At 40.5% G+C, this 22,454-nt stretch overlaps 3 protein-coding genes across 9 annotated transcripts in view; 1 reads left to right on the top strand and 2 right to left on the bottom strand.

Annotated features, from left to right (window-relative positions):
- LOC131885074 (phospholipid-transporting ATPase IB-like) overlaps positions 1–5,673 on the bottom strand; it is a 16,910-nt gene extending 11,237 nt beyond the window's left edge. For 5 of the 7 annotated variants that reach the window (XM_059232999.1, XM_059233002.1, XM_059233003.1 and 2 more), the window contains exon 1: positions 5,528–5,672. The gene's annotated coding sequence lies outside the window, so the exon portion shown is untranslated. Of the gene's footprint in view, positions 1–5,527 lie in introns of all 7 variants that reach the window. The other 2 variants (XM_059233005.1, XM_059233006.1) reach the window with 1 other exon arrangement.
- Positions 5,674–9,301: 3,628 nt separating this feature from the next.
- Positions 9,302–14,137, top strand: LOC131885075 (nuclear receptor-binding protein-like). The gene is made up of 8 exons (XM_059233007.1): positions 9,302–10,074; positions 10,197–10,433; positions 10,511–10,641; positions 10,722–10,903; positions 10,972–11,493; positions 12,447–12,603; positions 12,684–13,026; positions 13,091–14,137. The coding sequence occupies exons 1-8, from the start codon at positions 9,628–9,630 to the stop codon at positions 13,946–13,948; spliced, it is 2,877 nt and encodes a 958-aa protein (XP_059088990.1). The 5' UTR covers positions 9,302–9,627; the 3' UTR covers positions 13,949–14,137.
- Positions 14,138–14,278: 141 nt separating this feature from the next.
- On the bottom strand, positions 14,279–17,443 carry LOC131885080 (coiled-coil domain-containing protein 13-like). The gene is made up of 2 exons (XM_059233013.1): positions 15,974–17,443; positions 14,279–14,980 (listed from the first exon to the last, which is right to left on the bottom strand). Exons 1-2 carry the CDS (start codon positions 16,778–16,780, stop codon positions 14,378–14,380), a joined length of 1,410 nt encoding a protein of 469 aa, XP_059088996.1. The 5' UTR covers positions 16,781–17,443; the 3' UTR covers positions 14,279–14,377.
- Positions 17,444–22,454: the final 5,011 nt, after the last annotated feature.

Genomic DNA, 22,454 nt, shown 5'->3' with positions numbered 1-22,454 from the left:
CTGTTAACTAGAAGACCATGATCTACCTTGTCAAAGGCTTTGGCAAAGTCGAGATAAACTACATCAACTGATTCATGGCTCTCTAGTCCCTCAATAACCTGCTCTACATGTTCAATCAGTAGGGTAACCGTGCTAAAATGTGCTCGGAACCTATGCTGGCTAGGAGGAAGGACTTCGTGAATATTAAGAAATTCAATAAGTTTGAACTTCATGACCTTCTCAAACACCTTCGCAACATTAGAAATAAGAGAAATCGACCTAAAGTTACTGGGGAGCGACTTATGCCCCCTTTGAAAATTGGAACAAAATGAGCTAGCTTCACAGAAGAGGGGAATTTAGAGTTAAATACATACAAGAGAACTGATCTCCAAATATGTTGGCCATAGACTCTACATTGTCTATGGCTTCCCCATTGACCTCAAAATGCCTTCGGATTCGACCTCACCCCCTGAACTACTTTACTCTCCTTTTTATTGATGTCATAATATCCACATGATTTCAGGGCAAGATTCATAATAGCTTTTTTCTTCTCTGCATTACTTGTCAGTTTTTACTCCTTGATAGCAATGAACATTGAGGCAATGACTTCCACAAAAACATGGCAACGTCATCAATAGGGCGTGCCAAAACTTGCATTACACTCAGCGTCAAAAGTCTTCAGCCCCCAGCAAATTATTATGATTTGCCTTCACAACTTTAGAACAGTTCAGTGAAACACTTGTCGAACGAAATATGTTTTTTTAAGACTGTCAAGGAACAGTGTTTATGCAAACTTTCAGCGGAATAGTGTAAAGAACTCACTGTTGCATGGCCGATCGGTGGTAAATGATTAGAAATCCACTGTGGTGGGAAGAAAGAAGAAAAAAGGGCAAGGCTAAAGAGTTTTTGGAGGAGTGGCTGGGCTTGGGTCCGGAGAAGTGAAAGTTGGAAGCTCATCAACCTGTGATGTTGATGGGCTTTGCTCTTCATCTTCTTAAAAGTTACATCCATCTCAGGTTCCGTGAGGGCTGCAAAAGGAGACGGTGTTCTCCTTGGCAGCCCTGGACCTCCTCTACTATTGTTTGCGATGTAAAGTTCGTGACAGTGGAGGAGGACTTCACTCACGGTTGCTATTATAGTTGCTATCACGGTTATGCTATTTTATTCAGTTGCTATCAATAAAATATACATTTACACATTTTTATTGTACATAAAGAGTTTTCTTATATTGTTTACAGACATTTACAATTTGTGTCAAATTTACACACTTTCATGACCTAGAGAATCGCAATGAAGGTTGTCAGTACCAAAGCTCGAAAAAAAATCTTTTTGAGGACCAAATTATCATTGAAAATATTTCATTAAAGCTCGAAATCAGTTTTGCTGAGAAAATAAAAAGTTTCTCTAGCGCAAAGATATGAGCTTATCTAAATGCAAACAGACTGTTAAGAAGACAAAATATGAAACTAATTTTGCAATTTTTTGACCTCTGGAACAAAGGTTTCAAGATACTTTATTATTTCAAAATCTTTAAAATCAAAAGCCCTCAAAATTGTCTCTTAGATGAGACCATCAAATTAATATCCTGAACCATGCAGGTTTAAATCTTTCAGAAATAAAAAAGAGCTATTTTGGAACTCAATTTATTTAAACCTCTGAGTCAAAAGTTACAAAGGGCATACACCCATTAATCATTTTGGGCCAAATTATCATGTAACGTCATGTTTCTTGATTTCAAACAATCAATACACACATTACGAGCAATCAAGCACCCTCAAAACGATACGAAATGTATGATTTGGTTCCCTATTATTTGTGCAGTTTATCTAAACATTGAACAGAATGGCTGGCTTAGCAAGTACATACTAAGCATCGTAACAGAAAAAAATTAGGGCGCAGTAAGTATATGGGCACTTGATGAGGTCTCAAAAATTTCTTGAAGTGTTTATCTCCTATCTTATTGACTTAAAACAGATACCTTACCTACAGCAATCCCATGAACATACTGTTCTGTATGAGTTTTTGAAAATTGATACGATAGACCGGCTTCATTTTATATATGCTTAAGTGATTACACCAAGTGGCTTGATATAGAAGATAAAAATAGAAGCCAATAAAGCACAAAACAATGCCGTGACAACAGAAATATCGTTAGTCGTAAATTGTGCTTTCAAACTACAACTTGCTTGTGCTTTCTGATCTTTGAAAAGTTCTTCCTGTTAATGTTGGGATATTTGGATGAATACCGACCAAAATTCCAAGTGCCCATGTTGAGCTTGATCATCTATCGATTATGATTTTCCATCCAATTGCTTCAAACCAGAGTATTTTTTCTCCCGTTTTCATAAATTTTCATTTTTGACGGTTTGCTATGCCTTTTGGTACGGATTTGGCTCACTTAATTCACTTCAGTCACTCTTCCACGAACCACTGATATTATGTGGGAATGCTAGAAGCTTGAATTACTCGTAAATACGCAATCGAGGTAATTCCGACATCTCTGGATGTCAGCCTGAACTAAGACTTGCTCTTTCTGCTTCCGATGGGTGTTTCCAACATCTTGATGAAAATGACAATTTGAGCCCCATCATAAGCACATAAACGATCTGTTCTTGCACGCTTCAAATAACCCGTTTGTGCCTGACCCCAGACACTTTCTTCAATGTAGCCTTTAGGAGCACTATTTTGAGTGGGTGGAGGAAAATTTGACTCGTCCAGATGTTAGCCCAAATACTAGACCCAAAAAGCACTCGAACAACTTGCTCAAACCCATTACTGTGATGCATGAAAAGAGAGACTTTGCATGGCAAAGGGTTGCATATGGGTGTTCTATTCAGAATTTGGAAAGTACTGTTAACCATTCAGAGTTACACCAAAGATGCCAGGATTACCTCAACTGCGTATTGCGCTTTCCTTCAAATATACTGACCTCAAGTCACTACAATTAGGTATTTTAATTTTCAGCTTCTAGAATGCCTGAGTCAAAAGTTATGCCCTCTAAAAACTCACTACATAACTCTACACAAAATGAATAATTGATTACAAGAAAAATTCACTCTGTAGCTAGTTACTTATTGCGCTTTGAACGGGATACTTTGATCCAGTCGTTCAAGGACACCGCAATGCATTCATTGTCTTCCAAATTAAAGATTACATAAATTTTATAAAGTTCTGAGAAAGTTCCTGTCACACTGGAAAATTAGATGATTGGAGGCCAAGTGAGAGAGCTGCCATGGGACTTTTTTAACAAACAAACCTGGAGAGAAGATTCTGGCATTGTATTGCAAATTTGGTGCCAATAAATACCATGTTTATCTGCAAGTTTTGGCCGGCCCTAATAATCACCTAAAATGTAGCTTGACTGCCTCCCTGGGCAAGCTAAGTCCCCCTGGAAGCAGGCAAGTGTCCAACACATCAAGAGTGTACGCTAGAGGGTCAGAGGAACGACACTCACGAGATTTCTGAGATTTTTTTTGGTTTCCTCGTGGCTGCCTGGTGTATGCGATGGGGATCGGCTTTTTGAACACATTTAGTTACGTGATTCTCAAAATCAAGTTCCGAATTCAGGGAGCCAGTGAGTTGATGGCTCATTTATCTGCTTTGGTTGAAACTGACTAATGCAAGAGAAGTCGATCAGCCCGAGACCCTGCTGCCCAATTACCAAAATGTGTTCAAAGCAAAGTCTCAAGTGGTTTGGTTGGAGTGACTTTTCTCTGTCCTTAGGCTCGCTCCCGCTGTGGACCCTCATGCCTGAATCAATTCATAAATCCCAGAAAATATCCACTAATTCGTTAAATGGAGCAATGACAATCGTCCAATACTAATCAAAAGTGAAAGGATATGTTATCTTAACCATTTCTAGATAGCACTGTATGAAATCAAATGCCAAATTTGTAATTCTAACCGAGCCACTTTACAAGAAACCGGCCCTTTGTAGGGTATAGAGGGCGATACCTTCGCACACTGATGACTCCAACTGGAAAGCCCTCATTCAAAATGGATGGATGGAAGATAAATGCAGACAGTTGTTAATATATCTGTTATCTATTTCGTACTTTCATGTCAAACAAATGTAGAGAAAAAATGCGAAAAACTTGAAATCTCATAAATTTTTCCCCTAAATTGACACAAATTTATTTCAGAAAAAAAAATCCAAATTGCAGAACAATGTCGAATATTGCTGATGAAACTAGAAAATTCCGGGACATGCAAGTTTTGGCCGGCCCTAAACAAAGAATAATGATCTTCTTAATTGAAGGTGGTTCATTCTACCGTATACCATTTCCTTGTAAAGTGTTTCGTTTTAAAGTTATATTGTCAAAAGCTCATGTAGCTGACCAAGAGTGTAGTGTTTAATACATAACTTTGGACATATCTCCTGAGTTCCCTAGTCTTGTTTTAGGCTCAAACTTGGCCAAGTTTATCTATTTAACAAGATCGTGTGGTTGTACCAAGTACTTATTTGGAATCAAGTGAACAGTTTAGGAGATGAGAAAATTTTGCTTACGTTTGCAGTCCACAAGTCCGTGATTGAGGGCATTTTTTTCAATTATCCAATCATCTAATGATGTGTATCCCAATTGAGGGATATTCGCGATTTGTTGTCACACCCAACATTAATTATTATCTCACCCTGAGGAATGACCACAGGTTTGTCCACTTACGCTATAAAAGCAGCAACTCATGTTGAAATTTAATTATTGCAAAAAAAGCTTGAACTTGCTTAGCCTTGGATCAAACCAGGATTCGCAAATTGGAGAGCAGAGGCTCTACCAATAATGTACCATAGCTAGCCTCTCCTCCCCAGTTATAGTAGGTTCAAATTAGGGTGCTGAGAGTTATTGTGACAGAATTTTCATTTTCATTGACTATTGCTTGATTTGGAAGGCAAAAATAACATTTACCGCCCTCCAGAACGAGTCGGTGACAATGTTTTGACTAGTTTTTGTGCATATTCAGGTGATTTTTACTGCAAATTTGCTGTCAATAAAACCCCTTATTACATGCAAATGTTGGCCGGCCCAACGTATGTCATTACTTTTATTCAAAAAGCGGCTCAGAGTCGCTAAGACCAAGAGTAAGCCGATTTAGCGGGAAGCTCGTTCACATTGTGCTTCAACGTAGTGAGGAAGAAGCCGTTTCACTCTTACAAGAACTCATGGGTTGTCAACCTTTTTACTTGATTAATGTTACCATTGGCAGTATCCTAGGGAATATAAACATGTTTTTCTAGCATTATTCATTCTTATGTGACCGTCCTGATACACTAAACAAACATTGATGTGCCACAATGCAAGTCCACTGTACATAAAACAATCGATTGCCCACCTCTCTAACCTTTATCACGCGGATTCTACACACAAAATGGGTCAAGCACATACTAAATGTACTAGTGTTACATAAAAACTCCAATGCCAATCAAATCAATGACAAATGGTTAGTCAGAAGGTCTCTTCCTTGAATCGACATTCATTTCTTCTGACTCATCAATTATAACATTCACTCAAATCCGACAAGTCTTAAGATAGTAATGCATGCCATAGCTGACCTGAATCCCCTAAATTCACAATCATTGATCCTTGAGGCTTCAAAAACGAAAGCACTGGACACATGAACTTCATCCACGGGAAATGGGATGTTGTCAGCACTGGAACATACTTATAATTCTCTGTGTTATGAAAAGTCAGGCTCACCACAAAAAAGGAAGAAAAAAATGCCCAGCATAACCAGATTGTTCACACCAAAAGAGTTCAATGACCCTTCTACGGATAAAAATGACTGTAATTTCCATTTGAAGTCTTAAGAGCTTGCTCAGTTATACTTAAAAGTCATTTTATGCTTTTACGCGTTATACAAAGAGAGAAGACTGGTTGTAAAAATGGTAGTTTTCCCTCTTTTTGGAAGCGCTGAGTTTATCAGTTGCTTCCAGGACTGCCAAGACCAGGATAAGCTCTAGAGCAGGGTGGCTAAGGAGATTTTTCGTTCAAGACCACGGAACTTGCCCAAAAAGAGTACTTCCTGTCCTTTCTGCTGAGAATCAAGAGCGAGAACCGAGGGCGCGAGTCAAACTTGTGAATTATTCATCAGTGACATATAAGGCTTGTGAAGTAAAACTAATTGTGCCAGCATCCAATCCACGTTATCCCTGCGTCCAATTATTAACTAGGGCAACCACAGTTATGCCCTAATGGTACCATCGTTTTAACTTGCTAAAATTCTTGGAAAGGTTGTCAATCTTCGTAAATAAGTATGGAGAGTAATAGCTAAACAAAACAATGACCATAATTTACAATTGATTTCAAAATTAGGTCTACTTAAAGGCAAAATGTAGAATAACTCAACCAGAAGAGGTGGTAAATTTCCAATGATATTGATGAAGAATATTACTGGCTGACTTCTACTTCACAACCGACCATGGAAAATTTTCCCCTTCTTTGGAATCCAAAAAACGTGCACTGCGGTCAAAAACGACCGCTCTTGGTCACCCTGCTGGACAGCTAGAGTGCGTGATAAGAAAAGATGCAGAAAAAATAGAAATAGGAGTTTTGGCACAAACAGGTTAGTGTAGATTAACCTTACCAGTCTCATAAGATTCTTCACCATTTTTCATTAAAATTGTCACTTTAGAATATGAGACCTTTTGCGATTTTTTTCTGATGATTTCTTAGATGCAATCAAATAATGACATGGGAACCTTCAAAAAATCACGAAAAAGGGTTCTCTCACAAATTGACAGATTATTTAAGTAATTTTGTTGATGGAATTTTCCAATCCTCATCTCAATTTTTCACACAACTAGCTTTCAAAAAAGTGCATTTTGAATTCTGAAGCCTTGCTTGGATTTTTTTTCCACCATGTTTGACAAAAGCTCTTTGAAAACCTTGAAATTATTACTCAATCCATGCACATTTTTGCACGTTATGATGATTTTAAAAAAATATACCAGAAAGCCTTAACATAGCTTTGAGGATAAAATTATGATGAGATGTGTCAAACCAGTTCCATGGTCAAACTAAGAAATAGCAATCTGAAGCAGAAACAATTTCACCTCTGAATACAAACCAAATTTAAAGAACTGGCATATCCAAGCAGTCTAGGGGGCAGCGTTAACAAGGCAACAAGTGCCTGGCGTTAAAAAGTGCAACATAATCAATTGGAGCACATCTTTTTGACAATAAAAAGGCCTCAAACAAAATGACATTTCACTCGAGGATCTTTAAGCAATGTCATTGTACACTCCAGTAGTAAATGTCTTTACGAGTTGATTGGTCCATCCATAGACCACTGAAAATTATGGACGTGCCTCGACCAAGATTAGTCATAACAAAAAGCCAATTCAGCCGCCATTACCTACCTTTAGGCTGTCTGTAGAAACTTTGTTCCGATTTGATAGTCATGATGTCAGGGCTGTCACGCATATGTTTAAAATGGCGTTTTCTTGAGCTTCAAGAAAGCTATGGACAGGGCGAACCTGGAACATGACAAGACTAACCGTGCAGCCCTGATGACTAGTCTTGGTCATCGAGATGCGTCCATAATTTTCAGTGGTCTATGGTCCATCAAATCTTGAATATGGCTTGCCTTTTTGGCCTTTCCTTGATTCTAATATGAGAGACATCAGCTCATCTGAAATGCATTTCTTACATAAACACAGATTAAAAAGTAGATCCAATGTGGTCTTTTCATTATTTGGCTAACCCGATCAATCTTAAGCTACCCCACCCTAGCTTTGAAATATCTGTCGCATCAGTCCCTATCCAAAGGGAGCGTAATTCAAGGGTCCCTCCCTAACCCTGTAGGAGGACTCAGTTAAAAAAAATTACAACTGAGCACATCTTCGCCCTCCAATTTACATTCAAGGTCTAAAAATATGTATGGTTGCTCACGTGGGCAAAAGCTCTTACAACTTAAGTACCAAGCAAATTTTCCCCTTTGTATGCACCACCATTGGTTGCGTTGGTGATAAATAGAGGTTGGAAAATAGTTTGTGATTTTGGTCCAAATATTTTCCAAAATAAGCCAATATCAGTTCTGAAAGTGTAAAGATAAGATAAATTTGAAAAAGATTGTTGAGTTTTTGATTGGATTAGACATTCATGTATTAGTGTGTTAATTAGCCAAACATTGCCTGATTACTATTTTTCAAAATCTTGTTGCTCTTTGGGCTCTGTCCCATCCCAGATCTTTGCCCTTGGTCTGGTCTGTTGCAAAGGGATTCACTGTTCTTGGATGAAGTTCTCCTATTACCTTGGGCTTCTTGCCAGTTTTCAGCAAGTCCTTAGTTCTGGTTCTGACACCAAGACAGCTCTCACTGGCATTTTAGAACATTATTTAGGTGGCAAACAATGAGAGGGTTCCCATCTGTCCTTGGATTAAAAATAGATCATTTGTAGTATGACTACTGTATCCTAAATGAAAGCTTGAGGTTCAATGTCAAACAAGTATTTGAGCAGGGACAAACATTACCCCAAATTCTTTTACACTCATCTTGTATTTTGCCTTCAAACATGACCCTTCAATTCCAAAATCCTTGATTTCGGATTATCTTATGGTTGAATTTCGTGAAATAGATTTTTAACCAAAAATGACCAAAATAGTTGAAAACTAAATTGAACCTATAAAGATATCTTTCCGACCCCTAGTGATGAAATTTGGCAGGCTATTTCCTACTATTTCTCTGAACGGACTAGCAGACCTAGTGGGATCCAGCGCTCAGAAAGCCTTTTCACGGCATGTTGTTTGTCCTTCAGCTATCTAGAGGAAAAGATACTATATGGCGTTCAGTGTCTTTATTAGATAGAGCGTAGTCCAAGTGGTCCAGTGTAGATGGCTCTAGTAACGTTATTCTCCACCGATTAGTTGGCGGTGGTCATTTTTAAATTTGTGGCAAAATGTTAAAGGTTTTAGATAGAGACCCTAAGGGCTATTAATATCGTGTTAGGCTAGGTTGGGTTAGGTTAGGTAAGGTTAGATTAGGTTTGATTAGGTCAGGTTAAGATTTAAAAAAGGTAGTACCGCCAACTAATCGGTGTAGAATAACGTTTACCCAATGTATGTAGGTAAACTCGCCCTGAAAACAGGCTTGCCATTTTGGCTAAGCAATTCTCCCCGCATAGTTACTTGACTTTTTGCGCACCCGAGAACAGTGTCATGAATGAAGATGGAAATACCACCTAACAATTAAGAAGGGTTCAACGATCCTTTTTTGAAATCGTCTTTGTTCTATAGCTCCTCGAAAACTGTCAAAAATACAATGTTCTCTTTCTCTGACCATACAATGAGCCTATGTTGTTGGTCAACCTGTCGTTCCGTCATCCATCAGCATACTTAAAGGTATCAATCGTCTCTATCCCCCGACCACACCAAGATCAAGAACATACACACCGTGAAGTGACGTGATCCCGAAGAGGAAAGAGCAGACGAACGAAATCCTCCAGTATCCGAGTCCCCTCCCCCCTCCCAATCCGCCCCTTTCATCCTCGGCCATCCCTGTCCAACACCCTTAACCCTCTACGCACCAAAATCTTCCTCCCCCTCTTTCAAATCACCTTCAATCTTCCTTACCATCCTTTCTTCATTGACCGCTCAGGCTCTCATTTGAGCTAGGCGCCGGTCAGCTTGACGGGAGCGCGCTCGCCTCTCAGGGCAATGGAGGGCAAGGTCGCGCGCTTCACCATCTCGCCGAGCGGCGCTGACTCGCCTGATCTAGCAGAATGTGGGGCCAGCGCGCCGGTGGGGCCTGAGAAGAAAGAGGACGCGTCGTTGTTATTCAAACCCATTGCTGCGGCTCCACTTACGTTGAATAGCGTGAATGCGGTTGCTAGTGCGTCTACTGCAGCCCCGGGTTCATCATCACCGACCCCCATGGCCTTGAGCGGCAAAGAATTGGAAGAGGAGACCATGAAACAGGTGACGGCTACCACCACCACCACCACTGCTGCCACAGCCACCGCCACCACCACAACCACTACGGTTCCGGGGATGGGAGTGGAGAATCCTGAGGATGCCAACAAGGCCGACGACGAGTCTGACGATGATGAAGCCGAGATTGTAGAGGAATCGCCCACTGGACGATGGCTCAAGCGCAAAGAACAGGTATAGGAGCAGTTTTTAGATTATTATGAACTAAAGTTGTGGCCTTGCCACCCGCCCAATGACGAGAAAATCATCCAATTGGATTCGTTCAAGCACAAATTGACTTTAGCGGTGTGTTTTAGATCAAGTATCGGGATGTGCCCGGGATTGACACGGCCTACTTGGCCATGGATAGCGAAGAAGGCTTCGAAGTGGTGTGGAATGAGGCCCAATTCTCGACGGCCAAAAAGTTCGCGTCCCAAGAAGAGAAGCTCAAGGGCGTGTTTGAGGCCCTGACACTTATCGATCACCCCAATATCGTCAGATTTCATAACTACTGGATTGACAAGGGCAATCCAAATGAGAAAAAAGCCCCAAGGGTGAGTCCGTCTTGTAGAAATTCGCCGTCAGGTTGATCAAAGATGCTGATTTTTTGATATCATCGGTGTGGTTTTAGCTCGTGTTCATCACCGAATATATGTCCTCCGGGTCCCTGAAGAACTTTTTGCGGAAAACCAAGAAAAACAACCGTAAAATTGCACTCCAATCGTGGAAGCGTTGGTGCACGCAGATCTTGTCAGCATTGAGGTATTACATCACTTATGGACCGATTGAATCAAGAATAAAAATAGCTTTCTTTTTTTTCTTCTTCAATAAAATGTCCGCAGCTATCTCCATCAGACGTGCACACCACCCATCATTCATGGTAATCTCACCTGCGATACCATTTTCATTCAGCACAATGGTCTGGTCAAAATCGGATCCATCGCTCCTGATATCATTCATCAAAATGTCAAAACTTGCCGTGAAAACATCAAAAACTTGCATTACTTGGCACCTGAATGGGGAGGTAAGTAATCCGTCCCTCACCGGTCCTTAATTAATTGAAACTTAAATTTCCCCTCATCTCACTTTCAGAGGAGGGAGTTATTCCAGATACAGCCAGTGATATCTACTCATTCGGCGTGTGTGCTCTGGAAACTGCTGCTCTTGACATTCAGCCATCCACGCCTCAAGTGACGTCCTCCAATGCGGCTTCCAGCGCCACCTCCGCCGGTGGTTCCAACACTTCTACCAATATCCAAGGGGCCTCCACCACTTCCAATCCGTCTTCCGGATCTTCAACCAGTGCTTCGACAATTGGCTTGAGCGAGAAGGTTGAAGGAAAGGAGCCTCCGCCCAAGGGAGCTAATCCCTCGGGGAGTTCCGGAACGACCAGCGAAAACCACGGCGCCACCACCGGAGGCGTCATCACCGAAGAGATGCTCTTCCGAGCTATTGATCACTTGGATGACGAGATGCAAAAGGATTTCATCCGGAAGTGTATGAACAAAGATCCCAAGGCTCGGCCCACGGCGCGAGATCTTCTATTCCATCCAGTGTTGTTCGAAGTGCACTCGCTCAAGCTTTTGGCCGCTCACAGCTTGGTCAACGCTCCAGGTAATGCATAAGTATGAGGTGGTGGTGTCCTTGTTTTTGAACTTGATCAAAAATGGCAATGGATTGCATTTGATCGATCCTGTTTCCTCACTTGAAGGTGATTGGCAAATCTTCAGTAGATTAGAATTATCAAAAGATTGTGAAAATAGGCATTTTTGATCATGTTTGTGTGGTGTGGTAATTTGATTTTGCTGCTTTTGACATTCAGATATCGACAACTCAAGTAAGTAAACCAAACCGTTTCGAGTATCATTTTCGCATTTGTATGTATAGACCTCTCGAGTTAACCACGTTATTCACATACAACAAGTCAAACTGAATTGTACGGAAATCTTTCTAGTGCTCGCATTAGATTATTTTGTAGAAAATGTAGCAAATGCTGACATTAGGACAGTACAACAAAATTCAAATACCCCCAAAAATTCAAGAAATTAGTCTATTCAAAAATCTCCATATTTGCCCGCATATGTTGATGTTGTAACAATTGATTAATACTGTGTAGTCGTGTGAAATTTCTGATCATGACCTTTGCTAACCTTTGGTGCAATAACGAAGTAGTTTTATGGAAACCGGAACAATGGCTCGACACTTATCAGTCCTGCAGCTGCAAAATGTTCAAGAAAAATATGAATCCACAATTCCAAAATAATAACAATTACACAATCCAAATTGGATCAAATGCAAAATAATATCGTTAAGCATCAATTTTGAACGTATCAAAAAGTTAATATTGCTATGGAATAATTACTTCACCTTGCAAAAGAATCGACTGAACAGGCCCATATGAAAGTTGTTTTCCTGTAAAGCTGAGGAGTCGTGTCTCCCTTTTCTTACCCAGGGTTCCCGCTACAGAATCATATTTTGCATGGTGTTTGTTCAAATGTTCATTTTCTTCGTCCCTCCCCGTTATTTGGCCATTACTTCGTCCAATTCAAATTCGATTCCATTTTTAGGCAATATCAACGAGACTATGGATGACGATGCCACCAAGGCTCACTACAGTTCTCAAACGGTCAAGGCCGCAGTTCTCAAATCTGGCGAGCAGAAAGAGTTCAAATTGTCCGATTTTCCCGTTGCCGAAAAATTGGAAAAGTTCATGGAGGACGTCAAGTAAGGATCCTCTTTTTCCACCTCCATTTCCCCCAAATGACATTTCTTCAATCAACTCGTCAACGTAACCTGCTTTTCAGGAACGGCATTTATCCCATTACTGCCTTCCCTTTGCTTCAGGGAGCCTCAGCAGCTCCAAAAACGCGTGCTTGCTCCCCGGAAAATGTGGTAGACGAAAAACGCAATTTGGGCACGCCCGAGCCCGAAAAAGGCGAGGTCAATAATCCGAAGATGCTCAACCAGATCCTCGTGGCCGTCGGGTTTGGCGATAACGAGGGCGTGGACCCCCTAAAATTCCACGTGGTTTGTGTGGGAAAGTGCGAAGATGGTATCTTCCGACAGGTTCACGCTCCCCTAGATTTCTCCATTCACACCCCTGGGGTTTTGGCTGAAGAGCTCATCGCCCAACGGTATTACGTGTTGGTAAGTTATTTAGTTGACTAAGACCATCTTCAATTAGCACCGAGTAACGGCCCTTGTCCATTAGGATAACGTGGGAGCTTTGAGTGCAGCTTTTGCGGACGGAATCCGAAGATTCGCCCAATTGGTCGCCACTTTAGCCCTGGGTGAACCGCCCGAGATCGAAGAGGGAGAATTTGGTGAAGAAGTCTTGGAATTGCGCACCCAAGAGCAATATCGTGCCATTCTGAACGGGTTCACGTGGTACGATACGGATCATCCGGAGCAAACCAAACGCGAGGAGGCCTACGATCCCGAATTTGTCAAGAATCATCGCGATGCCTTCAACATCACTCTGCAATATCCCATGCCCGAGGGTATGCAATGGTTACCTCCATTTACGGAGGATGCCGAGTTCCTCATGCAGCAGAATGAAGTGCCTCAAAATATCAATGCCTTTGATTATCGCCACTTGAGTGAGGATCAGCTCTACGAGATGATCGAACAGAACTACGGGTTCGTCCCCTATGGAGCACGGAATCTACCGCCGCCTAATAATGATGATTCAGCTCCGTCGTTTACGCCGCAAAACACGGATAGCGGTCCCACTTACACGCCCTCGCAAGCTCGACCCGACGGCCAATATGACGCCCTGTCTCACCTTCAAGAAGCCCAGAAGGCCTTGGAAAACTACGAGAAAATGGAACGCCAACAGCTGCAACAGCAGCAGCAAATTTTGTCACAGCCACAACAGCACCCACAGCACCACCATCACCAAAGCTTGGGGGTGAGTGAGCAAGAGCACCTTCACCAGCAACAGCAACAGTTACACCAACTTCAACACCAGCAACAGCAAATCCATCTTCAGCAGCAGCAGCAACAACAACAACAGCCACCACAGCCACAACCACAGCAGCAGCCAGGAAACGAGAACAACACCATATAGACCACATTAATCTCTTGTAGAGAAATTGTCTGAATATTGTCAGGTCTAGTAGATGCCAATTTATGTCTCGTCGCCACTCGAACTTGGAAACCACCTGCTATATTGATTGTTCTCTTTGATCATCGCATTACGACTTTGCCGCCATTGCTACTACTACTACTACTACTAATATTATTATCATCATTATTATCCCTATCGACTATTGTACACAATGACAATTCACTACTGTAATTGAAATTGAACACGATCGAACCCCCTAAAGCACGTGAGCCAATTCAAAAATTTCGTTGGACTCGAAGCCGAATGCTGATTTGTTTCACCGGTTCATGGTTTTTGTTCAAAATAAGTGCGTATATTAGTTCGATTAAGTTTCAAATCAGCAACAAAAAGAATCACAGTCGGTACTTGACAGGTTCACGATTGGTTACTCTAATTCATCGGGGCCATAGATTCCATGACCTTTCTCGTGTCCAGTGCGAGTTTTTGATACATTTCCAGGTCTTGCTCTCGCAAAGACCGAACATCCGATAACTCCCGAGTCAAGATCTCGATTTCTTCCACCAACTCATGGCGATCTTCACCATGTCTCATTATTTGTGCGGGTGAAGCACCGTTTCTGGAACTGATACTGCTCTTCCCACTATCCGAATCTCGAATCTCGATGTGAGCCTTTTCCAGCAAATGTTCTAATCGAGCACTCTTTCGTCGTTCCTCGCGGAGGACTTGCTCTGCTTTGGATCCTCGACCCTCTGCCGTTTTCAAACGACTCAGTAGGACTTTGGTGTATTCGTTCAATCGATCCCGTTCCACTTCGGCCATCTGACATTTGGCGCGAACCTCGCGGATCCGCCAATCTTGCTCGGCTTCGGATCGATTGGAGGTGGCCGATCGGGATTCTCGGAGCAAGGTCTTCATGGAGGCCAATGCATCCTCGAGTTTGCGGATTTGCTCTTCTCGACCTTGCCAAGAGGTTCGATTACTGTGAATGGCATTCTCGACGGCCTCGGACGATCCCAACTCACGGGTAAGAATCTGAAAAGTGACCAGAATTGAAGTCAATGGATCATCAATGCCGATGAGAAGACATTGTGAGCTGTTCGGGATTTGGGAGGAGCATTTTAATTTACTTTCATTTACTTCCTGTGCTTTATCAGCTGCTATTTAAAGAATATTTTAATTTCTTCAAATTGCAATTCAATTGAAAAGAATACAGTGCTGTCCTTTTTTCCCACGATTCGAATGAAAGCCGACATTGCTGTCCATCAGTTAAACAACAAAGACCTGAATTAATGTCATATCAGGTGATCAGTGCACAATTCAATTATCAAATAACAGTACTTATCCTGTATGTTGCCTGCAAAGCGATGGTCGCAAATACTTTAATTGTCAGAATTAGCCACGTAACTTTTGTTTTTCTTTTGTAATTGATTACAATAACAAAACCACTGGTTTACAAAGTAATCAATTATTATGATTTGGTTTTCAAATGTGATTGATTACGTTTGCTTTCGAAATGTTTTCTGATACATTTCTATGACGAGAGTCGATCTAATTTGTCAAAAAAATGTCTTTTTTTTTAACTAAACCTAAGTGTAATACCATGCTCATTTCTAAGGCTATCTATGCAGAAAATTGCAATATTTGAAATCAGCCTCAATTCACAAAATTCAGGATCCAAAATGTTTGTCTCATAATCAAACGACATTAATTCCTATTTTTTTGATTTCACACTCCAAAAAGTGATCCACGAGGACCAAGTAATATAAATATCGTACCTGTTTCAAATGTTGTATTTGCAGCTCTTGGCTTTCGATGCGTTTTTTTTTTAAACTAAACCTAAGTGTAATACCATGCTCATTTCTAAGGCTATCTATGCAGAAAATTGCAATATATGAAATCAGCCTCAATTCACAAAATTCAGGATCCAAAAAATTTGTCTCCTAATCAAACGACATTAATTCCTATTTTTTTGATTTCACACTCCAAAAAGTGATCCACGAGGACCAAGTTATATAAATATCGTACCTGTTTCAAATGTTGTATTTGCAGCTCTTGGCTTTCGATGCGTTCTTTGAGAATCCGGAGTTTCTTCTCCATTTTGTTGTCGTCCGACTCGTTGGACTCGGGAGTGGTCCTTTCATGATTGGCCTTATTCGGCGGGGGAACCCCATAAAACACGATCCCAGTATCACCCCCACCGTCCCCATTCTCATTGGCCTTCATTTGCCGGGTAAGCATTTTGGTCTTGGCCTTCTCCTTCTCCAATTGCGTGGACATCTGCTTGAGCTTGTCCTCGCATTTCCCGAGGTCCCGCTCCAAGTATCGGCATTTGTGGTGCTCGTCCGCGATTTGGTCCAATTGCTTCGATTTCTGCTTGAGTGAGTGTCGCAAATCCTCGTTTTCTTGTTTGATCATCTGAAAATGATTGGTCAGGTAGTTCTTGATCTCATCCGGCAAAGCATTGGCGTTCCCCTTGGTCCCACCCAAAATGTTCCGGATCCCGGCCTGACTCCGAATGTTCGGAGTCACAGGTCGGGTCCGGTTGGATTGGGGAATGAACTCCTCGCCTTCTTTGACAGTGAAGGTGTCTTGCCGTATGAGCCTCGGTCTCGAGGTCGACTCATCACGGCGGTCATGCTGGTCTCGTCGGCTCCCCGAGGGGGCCTTTTCTTCGGCCTTGTCATTGTAACTAATGATCTGGTCTGAGTCGTCGAGCGAGCTCGACGAAGGCTGGCTGGATGTGGAGGATGGAGACGATGAAGAGCTCTGGTCGGTGTCGTCCTCGAAATCTGGCGAATAAGACATACTACACCGGAACAATCGCCTCCACATGGGTCCACATCAAGCCTGTCATGCTCCGGGAATTGGATTTGGGTATGCTTAGAATCAGATTCACTCAGTTCGTTTCGGCTTTGTGTATTGGAGGGGATCTCCGCGTCCAAGGGAGAAAGTTGGAAATCATAAATTAACGAGATGCCATGGTTTCAAGGCCACAGTGTGAGTATGTGGAACACACGACTCGACGGGATCAATCTGTGAAAAGGACCCAGGTAGTGATAGACTTTCCTTTCGAATGCCTCATGGCCTTGTTAATCGAATACAATGCACCACTCCTTGGTGCGTTGCTCGGTGGTTGAATCGAGAATTGGACTTTACGGACGACGGGAAGGCCAATAAGAATGACGCATTGGTTATTCCGTTCCCCTCATCTTTTTGCTGTTGTCTTTCTTGGAATGCCTCTAGAACATTTACAAGTCCATTGCTAGCACGAGGATTTTAAGGAATATACTGGGATACACTTGGATATTTTAGTCCACTGTACCTTGATGCTGATTTTTTATTGTGTCATTTGCGTTCAATAGTTCATGCATTAGCCATTAAGTTCGATTTTTGACGTCATGTCGTATTTGACTTTCTACCTGTGTGAGCTTCGGGAAAGACTCAAAAACTCAAGTGCGCCAAAAAACGTTCATCACGGATTGAACTTAATGGTACGCTTCCCTTGGGACGTGCTTGAGCTCAGCTTAAATTACAAAGACACGCAATTTACTCCTCAGCGAAGGAAGAAAGGTCATACCGGCATGAGCTGCCATGGAACCCTTTCATAGGATACGGATAAATATGCTTGAACTTTCCATACTTGAAAGATATTTTGCTTCTAAAGGGTTTTCTAAGGGTTTCTAAAGGGTTCTAAAGTTTTTAATATCTAGAGATTGATATGGCGGAGTACAAGGCAAATAAAGGTAACGACCAGAAAAGAGTTTGGATTGTGGAACTGAAAGAAAAAACGAACAATAAACATAGTATATCATTCGGTTTCATGAAGATGTACAGCAATGGATTGCAGCAAAATCAACGAAAATTATCTTGACGAGAGCTGAAATTTCAAAGTCATTTTTAATATCAAACCGACAAAATAGGCACTCTAATGACGAGCAATTGAGTAGCTTCTACGAGGTGCGATCAAAATCAATACATATACCTACAACCATAGATTTCTAGACACTGGATGTCGGACGACCGACCACTCGGTTGGCTATACAGTACAATAATAAACCATTTTCAGGTCAATTCCCAGGAGACCATTCACTGCACCCCGGTTTATCAGCCAAGTGGTCAATCGTTCTAAAGAGGTCGTCCGACATCCAGTTTCTAGAAATCTATGCTACATCGGAGTCGAGTTCACATATCATCAGGTTATTACTACCGTATCATGGAAAATGAAACTTGTCTGCATTCAAATCTAAAAAGAAAATGTTTTTTCATTATTAATCAAAAATTGCTATTTTTACGATAATGCACTTATCCAGACGGTCACAAATATTTTAGAAGTGAAGTATGTGGACAACTCGTTTTTTTTTAACACACGATTGTCATGATTACCGGGCAACAATTTTGGTGAAGATATACATACTAAAACGAACACAAATGTAATACCACTCCCCAATCTTGGCCCCTTGGGAGTTTACCTTGGTCCAGTTCTTTCCAAGATTCCAATAGGCTAGCAACTTTCCATAACTCGAGCATTGTTTTGTCATTTCAAATGGCTCAGGAGTCTTTATTTTCCGAAAAACACGGAAATGATACGGCCTTCATTGCAAAAGTGGCCTACTTTGAATAGTAGAGGGACAATGGGGTTATCAAAACACTTTTTTTTTGCGGACTTCCTTACTGCTACCGGGATTGGAATCCCAGCAGTTCAAGACGAGAAGATTATTCATTTTACTTGACTTTTATTTATATATATGGAAGATGTCGATGGTTCGTATAATATAAAAACCCTTCGTTTATTCGATACACCATTTAACTTCAAAAGGGGACACAGTTTTCTCTGACCATGCGGTCATCCGACCCTCGATCTCGCTCCCCGACAGCAGGCCAAAACCTCAAGCATCGATTTGGAATAGAAGTGAGAAAGGAGATGTGGAACGACCGAACAATGTAAAGTTAATATTATACCAATATATTAGATATATGATAATATATAAATATGCAGGTAAACTCATGCAGGTAAATATGAATATGCAGTTTTATTTACTTTGTATCCACACAAAGTATTTTAATACACTTGATTTGGACTGGTTTGATTTTTCTAATCGCACTTGATGAAACCACGTTTAAAAAGTTTGAACCGAAAAATCCTAATGTTCCTGCTCTAAATGTCCATATTTTAGGAAATTATAACGATGGAACACCTAACCAACTTTATTGTTCGGTAAAGGGAAGTGTCAATGCTGAAAATGCAATCATTTTTTTTTAATTATTATACAAACCGTACAAATGGTCATTTTATATGGATGCAACATCCAACAAGGATTTTTGCACAAATAACTAAATACATAAAAAAGAAGTACTTTTGTGCAAGATACTATGACGTTAACCTAGTCAAAAAACATTAACAGCTCATGGCAAATTTTGTGAAGGTGTTAGTTGTCACACTGTAACGAATGTAATGTATGTAATAGTAAATGTAAAAATTGTGTTCATTCCTCACTTTTCTATTCGAAGGATTTTTGGGCTAAACAAGAACCACCCATAACAATTTATTGTGATACTGAAGCTGTTAATAACACTAAGCATGATCGTAATGTAACAGAGGCAAGTATACCTGAGACTAAACAGGATATTGTAGCTGTACCTTTCTGTTTTCATGTATCTTCCTATTACAAACAGTTTTTTCCACAATATGATGGTAAAAAAATAAATTTGAAGGAAAAATGCAACATAAGATGCTCTAGGATCTTTATTTCAGCATGTTGATATAATCAGCGATAAAATCCAGGTTCCATTGGAAGAGGTAATAGATTTTGGTGATCCAAAAACATGCCACATTTGTGAGGAAAGCTTGGATGGGAACATTTTTGTTAGAGATCATTGTCATTTTACGGGGAAATTTCGTGGATATCCACATGAATCATGTAATTTAGACTATAAACTAACTAAGAAATCGTTTATAAATGTTATTTCTCACAATTTTAAAGGTTATGATAAAATGCTCATGCTTTGAGCAAAATACTTTCAAGATAATTTTTTTAAACCTTTAGTTGAAAGTAGTGAGAAACCAAAACGTGTACGTGTGAAGTGGTCACACAAAAAAACTATACGATCATGAAAAAAAACATTTTTCTATAAATGTCTCTTCATTGACTCTTTCATGCATTTATCAAGTTCATTGCAAAAACTTGTTGAGAAACAAGCTGGATATATTCCAAGAAAAATCTTTCTTTTACCGAGTACATCAAAGTTACTCAGATTCAAAATTAAGAAAATTGTTTCCTGCAATGTCAAGCCAATTTAAAAAAAAGATAATAAGTTTGTATGCATGTTAAGAAAAGGCGTTTTCCCGTATGATTGGTTTACAAGTAAGTTTAGATCAATTGACCTATAACAAAAACCATTTGGTGAGTTATATTCTAAACTTAAGAAAAGCAAGGTTCCAAAAGATGATTACGAGCACTATTTAGAAATTTGGGATCTTTTTCAAATGAAAACATTCTTAGATTATTTAGACCTTTATCTCTTAACTGATGTTTTATTACTAAATGATGTTTGTTAACGTTATGCATCATGTACAACGACTGTATATGATTTGTCTCCTCGTTATTTTATTTCTGCTCCTTTTTTTAGTTTGAGGGCCACCCTAAATATGACAAAAGCTCGTATTCAGCTTTTAATAGACGTAGATATGTACAGTATAATGTTGTTAAAAGTGGTATTGGAGGGGGGATTTCACAAATTTCAAGAAGGTACGCAGAAGCTAACAATAAGGAAATGGGGGATTGTTTATGATCCAAGTAAACCATTAAGTGACATTTTATACATTGATGCAAATAATTAACATGGTTATACCATGATGGGCTATTTACCTATTGGTGTCTTTTTTGCGGACTTCCTTACCGCTGCTGGGATTAGAATCCCAGCAGTTCAAAACGAGAAATTTATTCATTTTACTAAACTTTTATTTATACATTTATTTGATCGACCAACGAATTAGAGTTGGCTGATCTGGCTAACCCTTGAATATAACCCTTGAATATGAGGTTGATCGGGAATTTTAGTCAAAAACTTGTCCAAGTCTGACTTAAATCATGCTACTGGATCAACGCCTATATACGCCCTACGAATATTTGAAGGCAGCAAATTGAACAATGAAAGAGCCCGAGAAAGAAGAGAGTTGGACTTCATTGCCTGGATTTTCGAGGGCCTAAGGTGCTCTCAAAATGCACATTAAGCCTCTGCGGTCACTAGAATTGAGTCTAAATCCTGGGTTGGGACAAAGCTCATGGATACTTTTGAAGACGTCAGGTACCTCAGGTACCTTTCGAACCTTCTCTGAACACTGTACAATCCCAACTTTTTTAGCCTCTCCCAATATGAGAGCTCTTTCATTACTGTGATGTTCCTAGTGAAACATTTTTGGACTTGTTCGACCTTTGGCAAACCTGCTGAACTCAGTGGAGCCCAAATGGGTGAAGCATATTCAAGATGTGGCTGAACAATCGACTTGTACAGAGTTCGCATCGTGACACTAGCTCTGGACTCATGCGTGCGATATATCGAGCCTATGTTGCTTTCAATATTTCTTTTTTTGATAGCCCTTGCTTCCATTTTTGTTATAATTTTCACATTTAGCGCTGGCACAGCCCTATCTGTGGCAGTAGTACCTGTCCATACAGTTTAGTATTACTTCTTTATACTCGTGTTAGTATAGTCCTGAAATGTTGTAATGAGTCGCAGATCCGACGTATCTTTTACTGCAGTGTTTTCTTTCTTACATTTTTAACTTACACAACATCATCATAAACTTGGGTTTCACAATAGGAGAAACATAGTGAAGAATTCGCTCATATGTCAACGTGGAGGGATACCTAAAAGATATGACATTAAGTGAAGCAGACAACCGCATTATGATTGAATCAAATATTTGTTTTATTAAAATGTGATACTTGCGCGGCAAAGCATGAAAATAGCAAATCAGTAATATTTCACCAGGGCCCCATCCATTTGATTCTGTTAAAATGATGCTCAATGATGCCATTGAAAGCCCCTATTTTTCTAAAAGTAGCCTCACTGGCCAGTGGCGACCTTCATTGGGAAAAATGACATTTCTTCTACGTACAATACCTTCATCTCTCCAAATTGACTCGTTAAAAGCTAACTGATGACCTTTATGTTATTTCAGGATCAAGTCGGGCTGAAAAGTTAATCGAGCTTCATTGTCAGGAGTGCCCCCATTTCCGAGGAAACTCCACGTAGACTCCAAATTGACCAACCCGGATTCCAGCTTTTTCCCACTAGTGAAATGTGAGAACAATCTCATTCCTGTGATAGACTTGTTCCTATTACTATTATGAATAGAGATGTCCAAAAAAGTAAATCTGAGACGACAAAAATATGCATTAAAAAATGCTTGGACACCAGGATATCATACCATAAACAAACGTTGTTTTTCCTTCTTCAAAAACTACCAACTAAGCAACGCAGATTGAGCATGAAACGCCCATTA

The sequence above is a fragment of the Tigriopus californicus genome, chromosome 8, assembly GCF_007210705.1.
Source record: "Tigriopus californicus strain San Diego chromosome 8, Tcal_SD_v2.1, whole genome shotgun sequence".
NCBI classification, from domain to species: Eukaryota; Metazoa; Arthropoda; class Copepoda; order Harpacticoida; family Harpacticidae; genus Tigriopus; species Tigriopus californicus.
The sequence above is the reverse complement of the archived record's forward strand: the minus strand, read 5'-3'. Positions and strand labels throughout refer to the sequence as shown.

Coding starts and splice junctions, on each gene's coding strand:
- LOC131885080 (XM_059233013.1), bottom strand. CDS start 16,780: ATGTGGAGGCGATTGTTCCGGTGTAGTATGTCTTATTCGCCAGATTTC. Junction 14,981..15,973: donor AAATACAACATTTGAAACAG/GTACGATATTTA, acceptor GTCACTTTTCAG/ATTCTTACCCGTGAGTTGGG.
- LOC131885075 (XM_059233007.1), top strand. CDS start 9,628: ATGGAGGGCAAGGTCGCGCGCTTCACCATCTCGCCGAGCGGCGCTGAC. Junction 10,075..10,196: donor GGCTCAAGCGCAAAGAACAG/GTATAGGAGCAG, acceptor GGTGTGTTTTAG/ATCAAGTATCGGGATGTGCC. Junction 11,494..12,446: donor CAGCTTGGTCAACGCTCCAG/GTAATGCATAAG, acceptor TTCCATTTTTAG/GCAATATCAACGAGACTATG.